The following is a 25,798-nucleotide window of genomic DNA, read 5'->3' as shown; positions in this document are numbered from 1 at the left end:
GTGTGTCTGAGGCCTTGCCTGGGCAAGGCAGGATTTCACAAGTAGGTGTGAGTCCCCTTTGAAGAAAGGTGACTTCAAAGACTAAAATGGGTATAAGAAGGGCACCCAAATCTACAGACTTTAGAAACACTTCTGGAACCAAGAGGAACCTCTGCTTGGAGAAGAGCTGAATAGCTGAGGAAGAAGAGCTGCCCTGCCTGTGACTGTGCTTTGTGGAGCTATCCTGCAGTTGCTGCTTCTGCCAGAGTAAGAGGGCAAAGACTGGACTTTGTGTGCCTTCCATCTTGTGAAGAAATCTCCAAGGACTTGATTTAGAGCTTGCCTCCTGTTGTTTGAAGTCTCAGGGACAGCAAAGACTTCTCTCTGCCAGCACATGGAGTCTCTGGAGAGACTCCTGCTCTGACAAGTGGTGCCCTATCCAGTCCCTGGGCCCTTGAAAGGAAAGCTGGTGGAAATCCAAGGAAATTGACTTCGGACGACTCTGGACCGACGCCGCTGCTGAATCCGGGGACGCCGCCTGCACCTGACGCCGTGACCTTCACTGGAACGCGACGCTCTTCGCAGGCCCGACGTCGCTGCAGCCCCGCTGAAGTCCGCGACTCCGTGGAAGTCGCCGCACCACGTCGTGACCGACGCCGCTCGAAGTGAGCGGATTCAACGTTTCGCACAGACGCCGCGATCCCCGACTTCGCGCATCGGCTTGTTTTCACTCTTCACCAAAGGTACTGTACTTGGGGGTCTACGCGACTCTGTGTCCGGCGCCGCTGGTGTCGGCTTGTTGGGAACGACTCCGTCATGACGCCGTGTTAACACCTCATCGAAGCATTTTTGTTTCTAAGCGCTATTTTTGAGTTTAATCTTTAAAAATTCATAACTTGACTTGTGTATGTTGGACTCTTGTCGTTTTGGTCTTGGTTTGTTTAGATAAATATTTCCTATTTTTCTAAACTGGTGTTGTGTCAGTTTGTAGTGTTTTCATTAAGTTACTGTGTGTGTTGGTACAAATACTTTACACCTAGCACTCTGAAGTTAAGCCTACTGCTCTGCCAAGCTACCAAGGGGGTAAGCAGGGGTTAGCTGAGGGTGATTCTCATTTACCCTGACTAGAGTGAGGGTCCTTGCTTGAACAGGGGGTAACCTGACTGTCAACCAAAGACCCCATTTCCAACTCTGTACAATAGAACAAAGAACTTCTGCTACTCATAAGAACAACACCTGCTTGAAAAATTTAGGTTAGAGAAAACAATGATTCATCACTTTTACATCACTGCAAATGCAAGCTCTACAGGCCAACACAAGAAATATGGATGCATTAATATACTTGTTAAAAAACTCACATAATATGCAGACTTAAAAATTCTATGTTAATAATATCTCATCAGAAATAATAAAACATTTCATTATTTATTATACTTGTTAAGACATCATGTTAGATATGACGGAGAAGTGCATTTAAACATTAAAAGTATGAATTTGTTTTAATACTAACAGTTACTCTGGTGCCTAAAATAAACTTTGGCATCATTTAAATCTTGTTAACACATTGTTAAATCCGGCAGGCACAATTGTGACCACCACAAATGAAAACATGAGCACTTTTAAAATATGTGTCAGTGCAGCTTTCTACATTAGGCTTGTTAAACATAAAACATAAATTGTCACCTTCTGCTGATGTCTGGGTCACTAAAGCATTACCAAATTTTACACTCCACAAGTCCCTCCTCTGACCGCAATCTACGCTGTCACAAAAAGGCCTCTCTCATTTCAATGAGACATCTCAAAGCCTTGATGTCTGTTGATGTTTTCGTCAGCAGTAATTCTCAATTTTCTTCAAGTATGAATAATAAACACTCCTCATCTTCTCCATTTCAAACTCCTCCCTCCTCTATCTACTCTTAGCTCTTTTCTCTTTCCAAAGTTTGTATAGTTTGTAAGTTCCAGGTGCAACTGAGGCACACAAAACCACAATCAACAAAGGTCTCAAGATCATTCCTACAACTCCCTTTCCCAAGTTTCCATATCACATTGCAATGGTTGAAAATCCATTACCTATTACCTCGCAAGCCCTAGTTGCTTTTAATTCTTCCAGGCCATTTTTCAGATTTGCTTGAAAGACTCCGCCCTCCACCAATAATATGTCTAATGCAAGACGATTTCGCAAAACCATTGATCTCGCTGCAACCATCTCAATATCCATTAAAAGCATAGCTCCAGCATTGGCTTACCTCCAATGGTTGATAATTTCCTCACCTTAATATCATTAAAGATCACACAAGTTGAAGGAATAATGGCACCAAATATATTACCAATAATCTCTGCAGCACTAGCTCCTCTCCTCATTCTGGAATTCGATTTCTCTTTCCAGATTGGATTTTAAAAATTGTCCACATGCTAAATTTTGGGAAATTTGGAAATACTACACACAGGTACTATGTACCATGCCCGCCTTTTGGCAGCTTGTAATAGGCATTCATACCAAAAATAAAATAAACACCTGGTATGGCAGGGTCTTTTCTATTTAAAATGAAATTCCAAACACACTTAAACAAAAATACATGTCTACATTTACTAGTACCTAATAAATATGTGTCTGTTTTTGATTTCGGTCTATATATACATGGTTTTACTACGTGTTGCCAGTCTAAAGCTAAGTGTCCTTGTGTATCACTAATTGTAATGTGTGCAGCATCCTTCTGCCAGTCCTATAAAATGACTCCCATTCCTATCGTGGTTTTCATTGATTTTCTTCTGCCATCTACTTAACCAATGAACTCCTTTTTTAGTGGTGTAAGAATGCAGGTTAAATTGTTTTTGTGTGCGTACGTGGTTCCAAAGGTCCGTGTCAGTTCAAAGAATCCTCCCACAATGTCACTGTATTTCACTTTGGCAATACTACTTGCCAAGAAAACACAAGATCATAATTAGAATAGAAGTATTGAATATACTCCTGGTTATACAACTGAGTTAGTAACGCACTTCAAGAAATTCCATGTTAGTGGCAAGATGTAATTTGTGATTCCTTCCTGTACCGATGAAGGGATCTGTGTACAAACATAAAAATCTTGCACCTTCCATACTCTCAATGCATTCATACAATATCCTGTAATATAAATTAGAAGATAAATCTCCATTTGAATCATCAATGTGAAGCAATCTCTCATCCTCATACAGGGGATCTTGTTCTGCATGTGAATCTCCTAGCATCTGTGTAACTGTGCTCTCAGCGTTTTCTTTCACAGGCAGACTCAATCCAACTATCAACAAAATGCTCAAACATGCTGTTGCTAAACCTACGCACACATACTTACATTTACTCTATTTACTTTGATCCAATATCATAGCTTGTCTAGAGTCAGACTACAATATTGAATTCAAAAATAAAAATCACAACCAAAAAAATGCAAAAAAGCAGCTCACTATTAATTACAGCATATTTTCTGTTCCTTGTGTGGGCAAAGCAAAAACAAAAATCAAAAATATCTTTTTTTTAAATCATTCACTTATTTGCAAAGATTTTGATCTGCTAGAAAGTTCAGCAAGATTTTCTACCTCTACTAAAAGTTCAAATGTCTCTAATAATAAACCATCTGATAATCTTTCATTAGCACTTCCAGCAAATAATGTCTTTGTTCATCAAGAGGCAATGCAATTTCAAAGTTCAGTTCTAAAGTAATTTCAAGTTCTAAAATAATAAGCTGAATCAGCATTGTCAACACAAAAGGCAATGAATTCCTTCTCCCTCTCATAAGCTGTGTAATAAGTCCATTCAGAAGCTGAGTATTTTCGACTAAGCACTCTTTTTCCTGTTGACCTTCTTGCTGCACGACCTTCACTGTCACTTTGATCAGATTCTTCAGTTACTTCAGCAATAGTAGGAGACACATTTACTACTGGGTCTGGACATTTTGTTGGCCATTGGTCTCCAACCACAGTTCTTTTCTCAAGCACAACTGGAGTTTCAACATTCACTGAGCTAGCAGGGGTCGACTGACTTTGAGTCAACCCTCCTGCACTTTTGATTGCTTTTGACGCACTCCGATTTTCCCCAGACTGTGCATGTTCTGCGATAGCCACTTGTCCAGTCCTCACAGTTTGGGCAAACCAGGACCCCTTTTCTCACTGTATCTGACCCTAGAGGAATAGGCACTGTATCATCAAGAGGACTTGGAACTTTGTGTGTGTGACACGCATGAACCCAGTTTGGCACACCAGCACACTTCACAGCAGTTGTCGTCGCTAAGACAACCTGAAAAGCCCTTTCCAGTGTGGCTCTAAGCATGACTTTCTGACATGCTTCTTCACCAGACCTCAGTTTCCAGGACTCAAGTTGTGGCACTCTTCTTGTGGTGGTTCAGCAGTGCTTCTTCAACCTGATAAAACAAATAGCGAACCACATCAGCTAGTCTTTTGCAATAATCTAGCACCAAGTCATCTGTAATGTTCAAAAGTGCATCTGCAGGCACAGCTGGCAACCTCATAGCACACCCCATAATGATTTCATGAGGAGACAATCCTGTCTTTCTGTCGGGTGTGCTGTGCATGCTCATCAGGACAAGAGGCAAGATATCAAGCCATTTCAATGTTGTAGATGCACACACCTTTGCCAGTCGAGGCTTCAAAGTTTCATTTATCTGCTTGACTAATCCTGAAGCTTCTGGTCTGTAACTGCAGTGCAATCTTTGCTCAATTTTTAATACAGCACACAACAATTTTACGATCTCATTATTGAAATGAGTTCCTCGGTCAGACTCCAGAGAAGTTGGAAATCCAAATCAAGGAATCAATTCCCTCAAAAGCAGCTTTGAAAATGTAAGGTTGTCATTTCTGTGAGTCAAGTAAGCTTTTACAAATGGAAGAACACACACACCACCAAAACATACCTCCATTCATTGCACTTCAAATAAATCAAGTTGCATTCTGTTGAAATGACCTCCTGATCTACCTATGTGACTCAGGCTAACCACAGAGTGTTTCCCTACATTCATCTGTTGACATGCTTCACAACATCGGTGACACACTGCTTCTGCAACCAATCTGAATCGGGGATTGTACCATGTGTGTCTGAATGCTCTGATCATTGCATCTCTGCCAATATGTGTTTGACCATGATAATATCTAGCCATTTAAGGCAACAAACTACTTGCCAATACTGCTTTACCTTCACTGGAAACCCAAACATCTTCCTGATCTCTTGGAACATAACCTGCTTTACTCCAACCTCTTCATTTTTCTTCTGGTACTTCTTCCTGCAACCTCTTAACTTCCTCCCAAGTAGTAATTACTGTCATGAAGAAACATTGGTTTGTCTCATTGGTGCTGTTTCCATCACTCCATTCCTTATTAAAGGATGTGCCATGGAGAGCACAATAACGTGCCACAAGGTCAGCATAGGTGTTGCCTAATGAGATGTAATCATTTGACATTTGATGTCAGCCTCAAGGCCTCGAGGCCAAGTGTTTCTTGGCCTTCCTCTTTTCCTTTTACTTTGAGGATTCCTGGTGAGGGCTTGCATGGTGGTGTTTGATGCGGGCTTGCAGATGGTTTGACCTATCCACCTCAGCTTTTTTCATGATTTCTTCATGAGCAGAATGTTGTAAATTCTGCTGCCATAGGTAGTTGTTGCTGATTTTGTTTGGCCAGTGGATTTGGTGAAGTGAGTTGGCAATGTTGTTGTTTGTGGTGTTGGTGTAGTCACTGTTGTCCTTCGAGTTTCTGCTCCATACAGAAGGACCAATTTTACACTGGTGTCAAAAGGTCTGACCTTGGTTTCCAGCCTTAGGTCCTTTGATCTTCAGATCGTCTAGATCCGGATGCTATTGAGAAGGATAATAATTGTGGTGAACTCTAAAAGTGTGAGTACCTTGACTGTATAGTGGGCATTTATTATTACTGTCACTCCACGCCCTTGTCTGAGATGTCTAGGGTGTTGAAGAATATTAAAACAAAATGTCCATATCTAATGAAAAAAGGCCAGTGTGATAGACGATGTGCACAGTCAAAGCATGGGCAGGCACAGACAGGCTTGTCTTTGGCACACTGCGGCCCTTTTATTGTATAAATTGCCTCTAGCCTACAGATCAGTAGGGCCAAAACAACTAGAATGTCTAACTAAGATGATACCTAGCATTGTTCCTATTGGTCTGATGAAAAATGGTGGCAAGACAGACAGCCCCTTTCCCAATTATGTTTCCTGCCCCCACTCCTGACCAAACCATTCCTGCATGCACATAAGAGCAATGAGCATTAACGTAAGAAGGACTGGTCTGCTCAACAGCCAAATGGGAAAGAGTAGCTTTTATATTTCATGATGTTTAGGAGGTTTTAAAACTGAACACTTTAGAAAAATATTCCAAGCAAATAAATGTCCAGTCTTATAAAAAGAAAAGCCTTAACTAATAATAATGCACTGCAAGTAGTTAAAATATCAATTTAATGCTCCCTGGTCTATAATGTCCTGAGACACTTGAGGATCACCAGCAAAAGTGAGAGCATTGGATGGGCATCCTAGAAGATACTGAATTGCGGGAGGCGTGTATGGCTACTCATAAAATTGCCATCTCTGCCCGCCTGTGGATGATCTAATTAAAATATTTACATGCGACCTATCTCACACCACAATGGTTCTGGTGTGCAGGCTTAATTTCTGAGCCCACCTGTACCTGATGTTCAAGTCAGGAAGCAGACGTCTTTCATATGGTATGGCAATGCCCTGAGGGGACTCAATACTGGCAGCAAATAGCTTAAACCCTTTCCCACATCCTACAGGAGCCCATTGACTTGACACTAAAAGTGGCCTTGCTGGGTCTCCTGGAAGACGTGGAGGGCTACCGGGGAGACTTTGCAATGGTGTGTCTGGCAACGTTGGTTGCTAAAAGAGACATTGGGCGTGAGTGGAGATCCCAAAGCCCACCCTCCATTATTCAAATGGAGGGCATGGATAGACTGGTGTGCAAAACAGGAGGAACCTATTTACACTGCAAGGGACTGTTCCAACAAACATCACCAGATCTGGGGCAAATGGAGGGACTATTTGGACTACTGTTCATACCTGGTGATACACCCATTGACCCTGATAGCACATCAGTATGCACACAGGGTGGGTTTGCAGAGGAGCATGTGGAATGGTTCTACAACTCATGATGTTCAAGTTTGTTGAACTGAAAATCAATAAAATACGTCTAATAAAATATCAATAGTTCTCTTGGTGGGCTGGTTAGCAGGTTCGTTGTGTTAGGCTCCTTGCAGCCTAGTGCCTCCAAAGAAACCACTCCTGCACTAAGAGAAGCAGATAAGGGCATGAGGGCAATAAGCATTACAGTAAGAAGGTCTGGTCTGCTCAGCAGATAGATGGAAATAGAAGATTTATCCAATTTACATTGTTGCAGTTGGTTTTAAAATTGAAAGTTTTAAAATGACGCAGCACAGAAAAGGGCATCATCATGTGACTCTGATGCTCTCACTCCGCTAGGATTTGATTCATTATCTCTTTCACAAGATGACAGTAGTGCTTCCTTCCACTTAGAGCTTCCCAAGCGTAAGATTTCCAATGTGTAGGACGCTGGTAATCTGCGATGCTTAACTTGAACCAGTGGTTGCTGGTGGGGATCACCACTTGTTTTTCCTCATCAGACATAGGAAGAGAAAGCCAAAAAAATGTTGCAAAGGGTGAAAGCGGGAACCTGCACGAGTGAGTGAGATAAAAAGGCAGGGAGTGTCAAATAGGGTATGGAAGAGCTATGAGGTTGATACACCACAACGAAATCTGGGCACTGCCACTTAGTTTTTTACTAATTAAGCACTAATCTCTCTTGCTGTGCAATAATGCTAGAGCCTGGCTCTGACAACACAAGCAGAATAATATCCTTCTTTTCATTTAAATTTGTCCTGGAAGGCTCAACTGAATAATTAGTTTAGCTTAATGATGTTACACAGAATCACTACCTTCCTGCTAACACCACATCCTCAAAAACTATATTTTATGACACTACATACACAGTCCGCTTTCTCTCCCCTTGAGCTTAATTATGTACCACATTGTGTGAGAAAGCAATAACTAACGATTGACAGAGCTTAAACTGAAGCACAATAAATATTTTATTTCCATGACTAAGGATTCTGTTTTGCACACATTAGCACACCCAGGAGTGTTTCCCCGCTCAATTTTCAGGAGGCTAAACCTGGAACAAATTATGCAAGTAAGCATGTATTAGAGTTTGTGAACCTAAAAAAGTGAAAGCAACGCAATATTAGTGTGTTGCCCTGCATCAGCCACTTGGAAAGGCGCTGTAATTACGCATCCACTACACACTACAGCACTACATTGCTGCAAATGAAGACCCACAGACATTGTTAGACATGAAGTCCCACTCCATATGAACGGTGTTTCATTAATTATAAGGAAGTAGTTTCTCATACAAGAACTATAAAATGCTCATTTTAATCTTTCTAATTAAGATATGCCTTCTTGTCCTAATAAAATGATCACAGTAGTTAATAAGTTAAATAAGTGACGTATGAAAGGGCGGAATACATATTTCGCCATGAATCTCTTTATGCCACATATTTAAGTCTAACAGAAAACACAATCACATAAAAAATAAAAGTGATTATATGTATTCTACCTATTCCAAGATGTTTTGGGTGAGTAAAAGGCGGTTTATATGTTTTTCGTATAATTTTACAATCCCACAATTGTGAGACTAAGCTGGGCACAACAACTATAAAGAGGACGGTCTAATTCCGTTTTTAACTGAGTGTGCATGGTGGTATCACATTTAGCTCCCATTTGCATATTTTCGTTTGCTGCATCTACCACATAAAAATAATCCTACAATGTAATACTGTAAAATATTTCTCAGATCGCTGTTTGCAAAATGTATTAGTATTTATTTAATGCCAATGATACCACACCATTAAGTATGACAACGTTTTCTTATCTCCACATGCCACAAACTCAGTATAAAGAAATGCTTTCTTGGACTTTTAGCCACACTTTTTTCTTGAAACTTCAAACACAGTTTATGAATATTGGTTTCTTTTCTAAATCATTCTATTCATTTTTGTCACTGACAACTAACGCATGGAGCAGTTGCATGTTGCCAAACATGGCATTTATAAAATGCTCGCCCCAAAAAATCCAGTATTTGTGTTCAGGGGCAGATATAACTGACCGACTTCTATATCTATTGATCTAACTAGATTAGAAATATTGCTAGAAAATGTAATTTTGATATTCTTATGTCTATATAGTAACATAGCGACCCCTTTGAAAACAACTGGCTCATTTTATTAATAACACATAATACACAAAAAACTATTTTAAATAATATTAAGCATGGAAAGACCCATACGTACATTTTCATACGAACACATTTTATCAACATTCCTCACAACTGCAGAATCACTTCGTATGTTTGTACTTCAGTACCGCATGGCTCATTTATATTAGTTATAATGCATCAAATATTATCAAACTTGCAAAGCTGCAAATAACTTTCATTTCTGTATTACGTGCAATTGACAAGAGCCTTTTAAACATCTTTCCGATTATATTAGGTGCTATACATCAATATCATTTTATGTTCATTTCCTGTCAGCTTTTCAAAAGAGGGAATGTAGGATGACTGTCAGTAACCGGCGAAGCGATTCAAATTTCTGCTTTTGGGTTTATCATACATACACATTTGTCCTTAATTCTTTGCTACTAAGATTTCCAAATCTTGATATTCCGTTGATTTTGTAAAAGTAAATATGAATTATTATTATTTAACTCATAAAGTATAAATAAATACATAAATATTGAAATCCTAGTATGTCATAAATTGTTTTTTAGAAACGTCCCAGATGATGAAAAAGCCATTAATGTAACTAAACCAAAGTACAGAATGCTGATAAAAGTCCTGCTGATCCTGTGTCGTGATTATGTTACCATTTTCTTACACCAGGTCATGGGCAAATTATCATGTGAAGGAATCATGGCCACAACTCATATTGTGAAAAAAGTGTTTGATCATAAAAAACGTTTTTATCCAATACAACTTTTACTATTTAACAAAGATTATAGGAGGCAGGGATAATTCAATAGATGGAACACATAGGTCTACCTGTGACAACTACCATTTCACCTATAATCATTTATTTGATAATGACACTTTTATTATCATATAACGATTTGCCTTTTTCAGAGAATTCCCAGTTAAAACTCTGATTTTATTTTCATATTCACGTGTGTCAGAACTCACAAATAGATCAATAGAATCTTTTCCTTCACTGGATGACAGAAATGTACATCCAGGTTGCATTCCATTATCAATATTCTGTTCTACTTGTAAAGCTGGCTTTCAGCATAAGTTGCATATCTACTATGCTCTCAGTGTACAGTTTATGTAGATTGGTTAGGGTTCAAAAGCAATCTTCCTCAAATCAGCAAATATCACTCTTTTCACTTCTGTTCCTAAATCATCACTCACATTTGAATCACAATACCTTTTAAGTTAGTTACCTATTTGAGATTCTGCACAAGCTTTTTTGATATCTAATGTGTTGATCACATTAGTGTCTGATTCCATGGGGATTTATTTATTTGAGGCAGACACCCACTAACGACCCTGTTATCAATGCAATTTGAGTTTCCCTTTTGTTGCTTATTTCTCTGAGCCCATCATTATGTCTGATTTTGAACCTTGCATTGATAAAACTTAAAACCTTGTGTGATAACCGTAATACTAGCCTGCTATTGTTGATGTTGTAAGTTAAGAGAGAACCTAAGTACCTTCCATCACTTTTATCGTTCCTTGGGAAAATTTTAGACAAATGCAGGATGACTTGATTCTGCAAATTACCTCATCTATTTGTTTTTTTGTGAAGGTATATACAAAATATATCCGATTTTCTTTTTCCTACTACCTAAATATACACTGCTTTCACAATTATTCCATCCAGGAAGGCATTTATAATGAAGTGGTTAAAAGCTGTCCTTGAATCCCTCTTTCAATTCACTAGCTTTTAAAGTAAATATTTCACTGAGCTCTCCAATATTGTAGTTGGATATCTCCTATCTTACTTCAGTAGTTCAACAACACATCCTTAATACAGGAGATAAGTCAAAGTGTGCATGTTAGAAATGGGGTCTCTAGTTGCCACTGCTTTGCACTATGTCCAAGTAGGGACCCTCAGTCCAGTCAGGGTAAGGAAGTCACATAGCTAAGATAGCCCCTGCTCACTCCTTTGGTAGCTTGGCACGAGCAGTCAGGCTTATCCCAGAGGCAATGTGTGAATTATTTGTACACACACAGTAACACAGTGAAAACACTACAAAAAGACTCCACACTAGTTTCGAAAATAGTCAATATTCATCTGAAACTGGACTAAAATGACAAAAATCCAACATACACAAGCAAAGATACCAATTTTTAGAGATTAAATCTCAGTAAAGCACTTAGAAACACAATAGCTCCAACTACGGCTATCACGAGGTCATTGACTGAGTTGTTCCCAACAGTTCAATGCCACTCGCAAGTAAGTGCGGGCCAGTCACAGTCACATGGACCCCAGGCACAGTACCTTTAAAACTAATAAGGAAACAAAGACATTGCATAGAGTCGGGGAGGTGAGGAGTCCCTGGAGCCGGTGTGGCGTCAGTTCCTTACTGCTACTGGCATGGTCAGAAGTCAGTTCCTTACTGCCAGGCAAGGGAAGTGAGGCGTTGGTTCCTTATGGTTACAGAGGAGGTGATTCAGCGTCAATGGTGAGGCTTCGGTTCCTTACAATCCAGCTGGGTCGATGAATCCAGCAAGTCAAGGCGTGACTTTGCTGTGTTGCAATCACACCACAGGGCCATGGGTGCTGTGGCGGACTCGGAGTCCGTTGTCCCGGACGTCAGGGACATGGCACTCAGGACTCACACTGTGGTGGGACTTCGAAGGTGCTGCAGCAGCCTCAGTCGCAGTTGTTGCACCTAGTGGGGACCACTGCTCTGGTGCAGACAGTGGTGTGGAGTCAGATAGTGGAGCCGGTTAGAAAGTTGCTCTGGAGTCAATATACCTGGTTGTTCTTGTTTACACTAGAACCTACTCCTAAGGGCCCAGGAACTGGATTTGGCACCACTTGGTGAGTCAGGACTGTCAACAAGAGAGCCCAGATGCGGGCAGATGAAGACTTTGATGTCCCTGAGACTTCTAACAAGCTCAGTTCAAGCTCTTAGAGAACCTTGGAAACCAGGATGTAGAAAGCAAAGTCAAGTCCTTTCACTCCCAGGACAGAGGCAGAAAGCAGCAGGCCAGCACAACAAACCAACAGACAGAGTGCCAGTCCCTCCTACAGTATCTACCTTTTTTTTCCTGGCAGAATGTCCTCAGTCCAGAAGGATTCTAAAGTTGTGGTCTCAGAGGTCCAATACTTACCATTAACCTAGAAATCTTTTATGAGGGAGTTCTTGGATATTACCCCTTCTTAATACCTTGATGGTGTTATTTTAATCACATAGAGGATACCGCCTCAATAAAAAAAATACTTTTTGGGGTTTATCCTGAGATATTTTTAAATTGTATCTGGTCCTAAGTTCCTTGTCCAGTGTGGTAATATCCAAGAACTCCCTTAAGATAGCCCCACTTGAGGTTTAGTCTGCCCTGGTAGTATCATCTTACCAGGGTGGGACCAGGTTGCTGATGATGAAGCGTGTCACATTATGTGAGTGAGACCACCTCGTTCAAGTTTTTGAGATGTCTGGGAACTCCTGAGTAGGAAGAGTTACATTAAAGACTCTTAAAAGGAGAGCTCCAGGTTAATGGTTTAGGAGTACCACGCACCATGTGTGTTGATGATTTGAAGTGAGGCTAGCATGGCACTCGATTAAGCCTCAACGTTCTCCCTATGTGAGTAAGAATACCTTTTAAATACACTGCACCTTGCTCATGGAGCTGCCTTGGGCCTATATTAGGGGTGACTTACATGTAATGAAAGGGAAGATTTGGGCCTGGCAAGTAGGTGCACTTGCCAGGTCAAACTGGCAACTCAAAACTGCATAGACAGAAGCTGCAGTGGCAGGTTTGTGACATCTTTACAGGGCTACTCATGTGGTGGCACAATCAGGGCTGCAGGCACACTAGTAGTATTTGATTTAAAGGCCCTGGGCACACATAGTGCACTTTACTAGGGACTTACTTGTAAATCAGATATGCCAATCATGGGTAAACCAATCACCAAAACCATTTAGGCATAGGGCACTTGCACTTTAGCACTGGTCAGCAGTGGTAAAGTGTCCAGAGTCCTAGAGCCAGCAAAAACGAAAGTCAGCGGAAACCATGCAGAAATGTGTAAAGAAATATCTTCATCCTAACTTGTGTTGCAAAACTTCTTTACAGTTACCCAGGCACTGTTAATGTAAATTTCTCCATAAGCGATGGTCCACCTAGTAGGAGTAGCAAAATATAAACATAGTACCTATTTGAATCAACTTTGCTACATATACCTTCACCCTCATCTTCCCAGGCCTCATTGCATTTCCTCCCCACACTGCCACAATGCCTCTCTTTCTCTTCCTCCCCTCCTCCTCATCTGCCAAAAATAAACAGTTCAGCTGCTTTCTGTTACCTTTCCCCACTGCTAACTCCTTCTTCTGCTGCCTCTCCTGCCTCTCTCTCCCTTTTCCCAATATCTCGTCTGCCTCCCCTTGTACCATATTGCCTGTTGATCACTACTTATGCTATTGGATTTTGCAAAGCTTGTAAATTGAGCTGCAAACTTCGAAAAAGCCTATAGTTGTGGATGGCCATATTTTGCTATTCATCCAAGATGTTGGACACTTTGGAAGCTATTGACAAAGGTAAACTTACAAATGAGTAAATCTACGCTTGCAAGTTTACTCGCACACTTTTGAGAAACTTTACTAGTTTTAGCTATTCCCCATTTACAAGTGTAAAGTTACTGCAAAATGTAGCCTTGCATGACTCCATTCTCTAAATGCATTAGGAGAAGCCTAATTTATCTACGCAAAGGTACTATTTATAACATTTCACACATAGGTAAAGGTCTCTTCCACTGGGATGGAGACATCCTTCTGGCAAAGTATAGGGAACCCTATAACAATGAATTAAATTAAGAAATAAGGTAGTGGAAATATTTTAATACTAAATATTAGAGTAATCTAATTTAAATTATTTATTTTAAACATAGAAAAAAAAAACTACCACATTGCTAACTTAAGAATTTAATGAAATGTGTTAAATTTAATAAAAAATCCAACTAAAGTATAACATTTATAAACATATATTAAAAATATATAAATTATGTATAGAGTTAATTTAAATGTATGCATTTTTTAATTAATGTTTACATTTAAAAGGGTTAACATATTTTGCAATAAACTAATATATACATTGTATTTACATATAGGGCCTCATTACGACTTTGGCCATCCTTTCACAGGTCCACCGATGCCGCTGCAGGCAAAACACCACCAGTAATGGAGGTCTTTTACCCACCATATTAGGAGGGTTCCGCTGGGCCAGCGGGCTATAACAGAGTTTTCACCCACTGGCCTAGTGGAACACTCACCACAACATTGACGCTGGCTTGTAATTGAGCTGGTGGCAATTTTGTGGTGCATCAGGTACGACAGCACCCGTCGCGCATTTCACTGCCCGTAATTCGAGCAGGGAAATGTGCGATTGGGCTGTGCATGGGGTTCCCTGCACTGCCCATGCCAAGTAGATCTCCTCCTGTAAGTTAGTGATAAGCAATGTATTATTAATACTACTGTAGTTCTACTAAATGTACTGCAAAATGCAGTTTGTGAAAAGGCCCCATTGCATCTAGACTAAATTCCACTTACAAATGTGCTTATGAATGAAATGCAGTGCCACTGCATGTTGAAATTTTATGAAAGTGTGTTTAAACTTGGAAAATATGAGGATTTAAATATTGCCTGATGTAATTTGCATATTATATAGAGCAATTGCAGTCACAGACAATTTAGAATGTAATCAGAAATTTGCTAAACCTGGCTCATAAGCAAATGGACTGGTTAGAATGTCTAGGCTATGAGACATGGTGAGAGCTGGGGAGGGGGATGTCAGACATAGCTAGTATATGAAAAATAGCCTTCCGACAAATAGTTGAGATTACTAACATCACTCATACTACTTGTATCATTTTTTAGGTTTTACATGTAAGAAACATGTGCCATTCATGAAAACGTAGTATATTCTATGTATGCTTTATGGTGTTGTTTTTTTCTTTGGAACCTTTAGCATTGGCTTGGGAGATGGTCAAAGACAGCTTGGCTCAATCTACACGAGCCATTTCAGTCTCACTGTTTTTCTATTAACTTTTTGGTGTGTCCTTTTACAACCTTTGTAGTGCATGATAGACTATTTTACAGTCAGTGAGCAGCACAATAGCACTGAACAGTAAGCTCTGACAAAAGCTTCTAAAAAATGCAACAGAAAAGAAAACAAATATTCTCTGTGAAGCATCCACTTTCTAAATGCGTTTGTCTGTACTTGTTTCCCACTTCACAAACACACAATGACAATGCCAGAATTCCTTTGTACAAATGTTAAACCTATTGGCTTTGCATTCTAAATTCTTTGTCACTCTAATATTGTATTTTCCCTTTAATGGGAGTGCTCCATAAAATCTAAATATTAAGTTAGTAAATTAGGAAAAGCAGTATGTTTTCAAGGCCATACCATATAGTAACGTACATCATAGCGGAGGAGCTGCCGCTGATTGTAGTGCTAAGCAAACTTGTCTAAGAATGAGCTCCTAAAGTGTGTTATCTTTGCTGAGCTTTTTCACACACATTTCCTCAATGTTACATTAAGATTGTTAGTACCTTAGTCATTTGCAACGTATAATGTGCACGTTCTGTACAGTGCTTTGACCTTTGCAAATCTCAGTACAACAATAACATACTGTACCTCATTCTCAATGCAATGCTGTATTGTGTTCCTGCTGTCATTTTGTTTTATTGTGCCAGTCTCTCTAATTTTCTGATAATTCTGTTTGAATAATTAGAATTAGTTAACATAATCCCTAAAAATACTTACTACAGTTTCCTTCACAATTTGATAATTATTACAATTGTCCCCTGAAGTACATAACAATAGTCAATTAAGAAAATCCCCTTGATGCTCCTAGCACATGGCAAATTTCCGCAGGGGATTCTCAAATACTGGCGGAAGCAATTGGTTGAAAAACAACATCTTCTTAGTACTAAATAGTTTATTTCACTTTCACCAGAAAATAGAGGCAGCAAATAAAATTCAGTGTCAAACACATTGATAAAAACATAGAAACTGCCACAGCCATTGCTATCTTCCTAACGTTCCTACTGGGCAATTTCCACGTGCACAAAGCACTGCAAAGAGAGATAAAAATACGAGGACCAAAGAAAAAATATATATTTTTCACAATTCTGGAGGGAGGTAAGGTCTCCTATTGGTTTCCCCAAACCAGCCCATCTACTTAGATCCAGTGATTAAACCAGTACCCATCTTCCTTGAGGGCAACATTACCTCTGTCCAGAGGATAACAACCTGCATGATCCCTCTAGGCTGCTATGCACTTTGTTTATTTCTACTCCTGGCCTTGTGCCTGTCAAAAGTCAGTCAACGTTACTCCGTGCACTACATCTGACTGTAGCATTATCTCCATTTAACAGAAGTTCTAACGCTTCATCCCCACATCCACTCTTATCTTGCAGGAACCATGAATTTATATGTATGTTCCTGTTACCTCTCTTTTCCAAAAATGTTGTATTGGTCAGAGCCTTTCAGTGTTCGAGGTTGCAGTCACACACCCCGCCACCAGTGGCATCTTCTTTTTACTGACATCGTATTCTAGATTCTTCCACAGAGGAGAAATATTTTTCAATGTTGCCATTGATTTTGAATCTGTATAGAAGGGTCAATGAGGTGATGTTTACATTTTTTGCTAATCAGTGAGATTTTACCTTTTTCTCTTCTCAATCTTGGACGTTTTTATCAACAGTGTATGTAAGATAGAACATCTCCGAGTTGAACTCTCTCCCTACCCTTGCTGTTTATTTCATTATTGCACTCCTAAACCAACTATGTTCATTTTGGCTGTCGATTTGATTTACTCAATCAGTGAATTTGCTACATTAGTAGCTGCCTTCTTCCTTTGAAGACTTGTTAACAAAAACTTTGACAGAGCCATTTGGATTCAAATTCAGCACTGATTTTTAAATCACAAATATGTTTCATTTTTAGGTACAAACAAAACCATCGAAAGGAAGTAATTTGTTTGGAACATAACAAGCTTTTTAAACCCAGAAGCACTGCTTTTAACACAGTAGTCATCACACCATTTATAGATGCTCGCCTAATTTGCCCCTTTTCCCCACCCCACTCTATATAATGACCTCTTACGTGGAAAGCAGAATTCATTGCCCAAATTAGAACTTGACTTAGTGGATTGGCAGGTGGTGACTGAGAACCACCCCCCACTCTGCCTGGCTAAGCCTGGTAGAGGGGAACATCCTGTGTTTTCCTAGGTGTCTTATGATGGAGGGGTTTACTCCCACCGACCCTACGATGATGAAAGTGTGTCTTTACAGTGCAGAAAAAATACAAAGTGAGGAAAGAAAATACAAAGTGAGGAAAGTGCTCAGTTTGTTTATCTTCTGCTCGGGGTGGCACATATCAAAATAACTGTTTGTATTAGGCCATCTTCCTTCTCTCACTAGGTTCTGCAGCAGTCTGCACACACATAGTTTAACTTACTCTACTATTTAATTATTTAACAACTGAAATTACACAACCCACTTCTTGATTCTTGGTATGTAGAATTCTAGAGGTCATTTGTAGGCACTAGATCTTCAATGAAGGCGAGTATGTCTACTTTTTCGTACCAAAGTAGGGGTACAGACTACCATACCATGTAAGTTGGTTTTGCTTACTTACTTTACTGCCTTCCAGTTCTCTACACAGCTGAAGCATAATACATCAGAATTATGTTCATAGCCAAACTAGCTGGTGGAGGTAGGCCTAATGAAGTGGATCACTGAAATATATATATTGCAGGGATTGTTGAATCTAAATTAAGGATTTCAGTTTGATTGCTGTCAGAATTTCGGCTGGTGTCTAAAATGGATTGTCTTCTCATTTATGTGTACAAAAAGCCAGGAATCATAAACAGATTGTGCTCATTGTGTTATCTCAGAATTTCTGTCAATGGGTTGATACATACATTTAGAAATATATGAGAGAGGGGAGATCAGAGAGGGGAGATATTTTATCAATAGACAGCACTTGAGGCTCATTTCCAAATACAGACAATAAGTACAATAAAATGAACGGATTGGATGCCCATCGTCCCACTTCATTAATTGCTTATTTGACGATCTTCTATGTTGAGGAATTAAATCTCTACTGGATCCCTTTTATTAGGTGTTCTCCTAGATCTGGTCTGCAGCTATGACTTACATAAATTTTGAATCCCTAGGTTAACAAACATAATTACAATATTAACAATAACACAGTAATTAAAAAAAGAGCGAAGGATTTCCAAATAGTTAAGCAAAAAAAAAAAAAAAAATCTATTTGCGGCTCTGAATAAATCAAATTTGATCTTCAGTGTCAGGGTTAAGGTATTCATGATAGCTGTACTGTGTTTCAGGAAGTAGCATCACACTATGTGTAGCCTGTGCTTGACTGCCTCGGATACGGGATCAACAGTTCCCAATAGTCACCAAAGATTTTAAATAATTCCTGCCAGGAAAAATCATCCGATTTTCTGCAGAGATGGTAATAAAAAAAGGTAGTAAGTTGTTCAACCTGGGCTTTAGGTGCGTGTGCACTTTTAGAATATTCTGTGTTCACAGAAATGTCAGCTGCTTTACACAATCTTTTGTAAAGCAGTCATTTTTCTGCTTCATTGTTACATGCTTTAGTGTTGTATTTTAATGAACCTCAGTATAGCCTGAATTATATTTTAAAAAGTCAATGGATTGATTCATCACAATGTTCTTTGCTAATATGAAATGACTGAATAGATTTGCATTGCCAAAACATAAAGTCTCCTGGTTGTCAAGACCTTTTCATCTGTTCAGTTCTAGGTAAAATCCGCAGTGCAGTGGGAAGTGGCCAGCTTCTTATGTCTCAGAAGTTCCAGCAGTTTTACTGGTTATGTCAACAGAATTTGGTAAGTGATGTTTCCTCGCTAATACTGAGTGGTAGCAGCAAATATTTATTGATGTTAAGTGGCAAATTGTATGGTGCATATTTATGAATACCTTTTGATCAATCCTGAATTAACTAAGATTATGGTTTAATTGAACTAAATCATTTTGCTTTGTTTCCTCAATCCTACTTTAACACATTTCCCATCACAAACATTTCAAAATGGTTTACTCAGTGTACTTTACAGCTCTTATCCTGCCAAAGAAGGAAAGTTTTTTTTTAAACGAGGAGCATGGTGAGACAATTGCCAAGTTTGCAAAAAGAATGTTGACTTCTGGTGTTTACCTATTTCCTGAACAAGCATTTTAACATCCAGGTCCAAAGTTGCATTTAGAGTTGTAGATGGCAACACCATATAATGGAGAATAGAAGCATGGGGGGCACTATAATTTTGAATGTATGCTTAAGCAGCAAGAAGTCTCTCAAACTTATATTGTTTTATCTGACTGCAGGATGTATGCCTTTGTGGAAAAGTAAATATTGTAAAAATGTTCAAACTGTACCAAAACAACATATGTGTTTGCTGTGAGTGAGAAGGGAACTGCACTTGTAAAGAAAAGCTCAAACTGAAATATTCAACCAAAATAATCTGCCACAATCCCATAAAATTTGTAAATCTACCCATCATTAGACTTTGATGGATGGAAAGCAACTACTTTCATGGAATTCAAAGAACCCCAGTGAGTAATCCATGACAATCTGCATAAATTGTAGATCTTTGGCAGGTACTGAAGACAAGATGCTTAGATACCCCAGTGGACTGTTCATGTAGTAGAAAAGGAAAAATGTTCCCCAATACTTCACCTACACCCCCATGAAAAATCAATCGATACACACTCCTATCCAACTCTTCAAAAGGATTTAAACCTGATTTATGCAGGCGGACATTTCCAGAGTGCGAAAACAGGCATAACTGTTGGAATTACCCACCAGCCTAAATGTTTTTGGGTGTTCAACATTTCCTGAGTAACCATCAAGGAATGCATGTGATCTATAAGTAACTGCAGATGTGAAGCAAAGGGTAATCTACAAAGCTTGCAATTGTCTGCAAAAGTATAATTCTGTGGGCAGAATGTCCACTGAGCCTTATTCTATGAATCATAATCAGGAACTTTCCGCCACACACATTTATTTATGCATGTGCATTATTCGTATGTATGCAAAACAGTAATAAAGTATAACTGCATCAATGCATATTGCAAATTTCATTTCACATGCCTACATATATAATAGTATCTTATATTTTTCCAAAAATATGTCCACAGGGTACGCAAATACTATATATGTTAATTGTGCAACAAATCATGTTTTTTCATAACACTAGTCACTTTTTCCAATTGCTTCTTTTTACACTAAGCATACTACATCTTTGAGATGCTGTGGAAGATGCTACGGCCACAGCTTTAATGCTACAGTACATTATAATGGATATCAAGTAAATGGGAAAATAAAATGTAGCACCACCTCTTCTCTTTCATCACAGTTTGGCACAATAGCTGCCATCAATGAATCTCTGTCCTCCTGACTATTTTAGTGCCTGTCTTTCACCCCAGTGCCAGATGAGATGTCTGTCTTACCTTCCAGAATGTCTTCAATATTAATTCTGAACAGAAGGGCAACAGTTCAGAAACTGAAGATGTAGGACAATTACTAAAAAGAACTTAACACTGACTCTTGAAATAATGCTATAGGATGGTATTTTCGAAGGATTGCAACAAAACTGTTTTTAAATTATTAGGTACTTTTCTTTTTCTTATCGATTGACATTGCAATTATGTGTTCATAGTAGTTTTGCATTCTGCAGGCATCATCATCATTCAGTTGGTATCCATAATTTTCTCTGTACTCATCAAGGTGCATTCCACATTGTCCTGTGTAAAATGCAACTGTCATCAATATTATAAAAAATATTTTGGTCTGTATTGTAATCTATAGCCAAACAGGTCTACAATCTCGATTTTTTTAATGCCAAAACATTGTTTTATTATAATGTATTTCTTCTTTGGTACAATCTTGAATGCTTCTCCAGGCTGATTGGTAAATGGTTGGATGGTGCCATCAATCATGGTCTCAATGAATACCCCTGGTCACCTGTGTCATAGGGGAAAAATGGATTACACACGATGAATGGCATCGGATGTCTGCATTCCTTGGTTTCATGTGCCCATATGTTTAATGTATGTCTATTAGCTGGATCTGACAAAGTTATATTGAATTCAGACACCTTTGCTGCACTGTCCCACTAACAGCTCCAGAGATCCTGAAAGTCCAAGAATGTTCTTTGTCCCAACTTTTCAGGGTTTCTGGAGTAACTCCTCTGGGTCACATCTAGTGCTCCCAGGACCTCAGAGATAGTACTTAGGGGCTAGAGCTCTTACCAGCAGAGGCCACCAGCAAGGTTCAGTTGGTACTGGCCAACTGGTCACCTTAGAAATAAGGTCCCCTGCAGCATCTTGTGTTCCAGTAGCCACACAGGAGTTAAGTCTTGGAGTCCAATTCTTTGTCCAGGTTGAAAGAGGGAGCAAGTCCCCGTCCTTTAGGGTGCCTCTCAGGTCACAGATAGCAGGTTCAGTCCTCTTCTGATCTTCTGCAGGTCCAGAAAGTGATTTGAGGAGGGTGCCTTGAAGTACCACAATTAAGGGTGGCACTAGCTAGTTGGTGGTGACGTCTGGCTACTCCCTAACCAATGCGGGCTTTCAGCAGTTCAAGTTTGCCCTAGTGCAAAAAATCCCACATTTTCAACATACCCCTAAAATCCAAGATGGGAAAACCCGTTCTCCTTTGTGCAGATCCTGTGTGTCCACCCAGAGGTGTGGCCATGCAAGTGAGTAGTCCCTACCTTTGTGGTCACTCAAAGCTAGTTTGGGGGTTGGGGTGTGTAATTTCCTACCCCCTGTGATTGGGGCAGTCTGGCTGGGGGAGCAAAGGTTTGCATCGCCCAGATCCCCCTTAAATTTATTTATGAAACAGCAGGCCCTTTTCATGTTAATGAAGTCCCTGGGACATGATTGGTCTGCTTACAAGTAGAAAAAAAACTCCCTACACAAAGGCCATTGTTACTGCTCTGGGAGCAGTTTTCACGCCTCATTAAGGTCAACTTAAGGCAGGGTAGCTGCTAGCAGGCTAATGCCTGTAGGAGCTTCAGGAAGAGAAAAAGTAGTGTTCTAAAAATTACTTTTCTAAATATTTATTAGAAATCTAAATTGACCTTTAAATTGCATTTTTAATATATATTAAAAATAGTGGTTGATCAGATTTTCTAGCTTGTAACAAGCCCTAGATAGCAGAATTAATATTCAATCAGTACTCTAATATTCCTCATAGGACAGTCAGAGCCTTCCACTGTGAAAATAGTGTTTGGGGCATTGTCAACGTAGGTACATCGTAACATTACATTTCTACATGTCCCACTTTAAAATTTCATGCACTCTACCTTGTGGGTTGGCTACAAAGCATGTGTGGGGTGATTCTTTAATAGATAAAGGAGAGGTCTTCCCGATCAAAAAGGATTATTTTTGCAGGTTAGACAGCAGGTTTAAACTGTAGCAGTTAGACTACACTGGTACACCATAAACTATATTTTCCCTGTCACACTGGTGAATGGCACAATAAGTGCTGCAGTCAACAGGTGACATTTAATTTTACATCCCATGTGTGCTCTTCGGCACCCTATAGTATTGTGTTACAGGAAAGTTAAGTATGACAGTTAGGAGTTTGCCAGTTTTACCATATTTTACAGATCAGAGCACCAGCTCTAGGGACTAATTAGCAGATTCCAATGCAGAGCTGTAGTATATGCGTGTATGTGTAGCACGTATAATGTTATATTTTACATATGTGTATGCGTACATTGTTATAATTACTAGGTAACGTTTTATTGTACTATAGCACTATGTTTACTTTTGTTATTCCTAAGTTCTTTTATCGTTAAGCAGGTGGAACCTTGTTTAGGTTCTAGATCTCCGGGCAGGCTTTCGCACTTGGGTCTTCGTCCCGTTTGTACGTGTCTGTGCCTGTCGTGGACCCGTTATTAAATATAGCATTTTTCCCCACAACTTTGTGTCCGGAATTTACTTTAATGGAGTTACTTGGGAGACAACTGTAACTTCCTACAAGCGCATCCACAAACCAGCAGCACCAGTCCAAAGAAAATGGGGGTGATCATGCCAAAAAAGGCACTTTTCCACCCTGTCTCCGTTAACATCATGGTTTCTTCCTAAACATGTGGTAGAAATGCAGTTAATGCAGGTTGTGAAATATTACCTGCTGGTGCACATGTGCTTTGGAAGGAGCCAGAGAGCAGATGCAATAAAGTAAGTAGGTTTACATATGTTGATAGCGGCCAAAGGTACTGTGTAATATTGTCACTGAGATATCATTGTACTAGTTAATCTGCAATTTTGCTTAATGATGTCCTCTCATTGCCCAAACAATGTGGCTGCATTCTTGACCTTTCCAATCTGTTGGGTGAGAAGGGTTCTTCGTAAATGGTTTTTATATAGAATTTGTGCGCATTTCCCGCACCTATAGTTGGTGTTTGAAGGATTTCCCACTAAAACGACTTGTGCTAAGTTGTGATTTATAGCATGGTATTGGTTCCTTTATTTTATTTAACAGCCACAGCATTTCAAATTGAAATGTTTTACATTGTAGCGATAGTGATACATAGATCAGTGACTCTGTAGCTAGGGAAATTAAATTGCAAGTTCAAAGTTAACTTGGTATTTGTGGTTAGTTAAAACCAATTGAAAAGAGAACAATAGAAACTTATCGCGTTACTGTTCACTGGAGTAGAATCTGACCCTGAAAACATGGTTAAAAATGTGTTTCGCAGCATAAAGGTCGCCATTTAAACAATAAAAAGGAATACGAACATTGAAAATCCCGCCTAGAGCGAAAACCCTGCAATTATCTCTTACAGTATACAATGCCACCGCCATACCTGTTTCTCAGCACCTAAGCTGCTCACAATAATCATTTTAAGAACACTGCATTTGGATTGTCACCTTTGATGCAAAGTACAACTACACTGAGACAGGAATTCAGGCCACACATGTTTAGTTACACCCTGCATTCCATGTCCAGAACCAGACCACTAAATACAAATTGTTCTAAGGATACTTTTTTATCGTTCCAGAGCCCACTAACCTGTGAAACTGAAATAGGTTTCAAGGCCTATCGAGATTCACCAAGTGAATCAGATGAGGTTTCGCCCTTGTGGATTTACAATTCACAGTGCCAGGAATAGATTCAATAAGTGAAAGGCTTTCCTTGGCCTGAGCTGTAGGAGTCAATAAGCAGCCAAGTAAGATTGTTATTATAAAACGGCCGCCATTACATTTCTCCACCGAGGGCTGCGATATAGTGGTGATGGGATATCATGCTCAGAAGGGGGATCAGGGGACTGCCACGGAAATTTGGTTGCCAGTTCTTGCTTACGTCTCGGACACACTGGGGGGAGAAAAGAGGAGGTGCTATACAAACAATGATTGAGACCTGAGCAGTCAAACAGTTTTCAGCATTTTGCAGCATGTTCAATAACTCTGACACTGAAAGTATTGCTTCTCGCCCAAATGAAAGCAAAAAGGAGCAGAGATCCCTAGAGGGCAAGGGCAATCCATGAACGCGAGGCATGAGCAGCGAACAAAACAGGTGTGACACTGAGAGTCACAGATCCATATCAAACATGCTCCTGGCTCAGCTGCTCATGCAAGTCCTTGCCCCCTGAGAATAGGCCGATCCTATAATTAATAGAAAGCTGTGCATTTCGACATCTTCTCTGCAGGAGAGCAGGCGCTGTGAGAACGGCCATGTACACAGTAATATAAAACTACCAAAATGTAAATCATCGGTGTGGAGTGTCATTTCACAGCTTTATGGGCGTCCTTTTGCGCATGCACTTGAGTGATGTCTCAAATCAACAACTATAGAGATAGATAACAAACCTTTTGTCTGCTTCATCCAATCTGATTCTTCGAGAATCACATATGAGGTATATATTGCCTTAACAAACCGCACATTGATCTTCGGGCGCTCAGAAGTAATTCATTTACTCAAAATACATTTGAATGAAGCAGTGTTTAAATATATTTGCTAATTCACCCATTCTGTAAATTTGAGACAGCACAAATGAGACTTTGCAATGTAATCGGTCTCGCAACTACAAGAATTAGAGCTTTTGGCGTTGTAAATGACAATGGGCCTGATTACGACTTTGGCAAACGGGCTGACTCCGTCCCAAATGGGATGGATATCCTGCCCGCCGAATTATGAGTCCATTATATCCTAAGGAACTCGTAATACGGCGGGTGGGATATCTGTCACATTTGGGGCAGAGTAATCCCCTCCACCAAAGTCGTAATCAGGCCCAATGTCTTTTGCCCATGTGTTTTGGTTTGGAGTGGAGTGGATGTATGTGGTGTAGAGTAGAATTATATGGATTGGAATTGTTAGTTTTGGAACTGTGTAGGTGGAATTATGTGGTGTGGAGTAGATTTGTGTTCTTGTTTGTTTATTAAAATGGATGAGAAAGGATCACAACAATCTTGTAAGGTAAGGCTGACACAATTCATCTAGTGCCACTAAGAAAAGGC

At 39.6% G+C, this 25,798-nt stretch overlaps 1 protein-coding gene across 2 annotated transcripts in view; it reads left to right on the top strand.

Annotated features, from left to right (window-relative positions):
• Positions 1-25,798, top strand: part of DLGAP2 (DLG associated protein 2) — a 3,577,612-nt gene that overhangs the window by 3,468,071 nt on the left and 83,743 nt on the right. For both annotated transcript variants that reach the window (XM_069235822.1, XM_069235823.1), the window contains one exon: positions 19,076-19,167. In XM_069235822.1, coding sequence (XP_069091923.1) covers positions 19,076-19,167 — 92 coding nt within the window. The remainder of the gene's footprint in view (positions 1-19,075; positions 19,168-25,798) is intronic.

The sequence above is a fragment of the Pleurodeles waltl genome, chromosome 5 (assembly GCF_031143425.1).
Source record: "Pleurodeles waltl isolate 20211129_DDA chromosome 5, aPleWal1.hap1.20221129, whole genome shotgun sequence".
Classification (NCBI taxonomy): domain Eukaryota; kingdom Metazoa; phylum Chordata; class Amphibia; order Caudata; family Salamandridae; genus Pleurodeles; species Pleurodeles waltl.
This window is presented reverse-complemented; position numbering and strand designations above follow the sequence as displayed.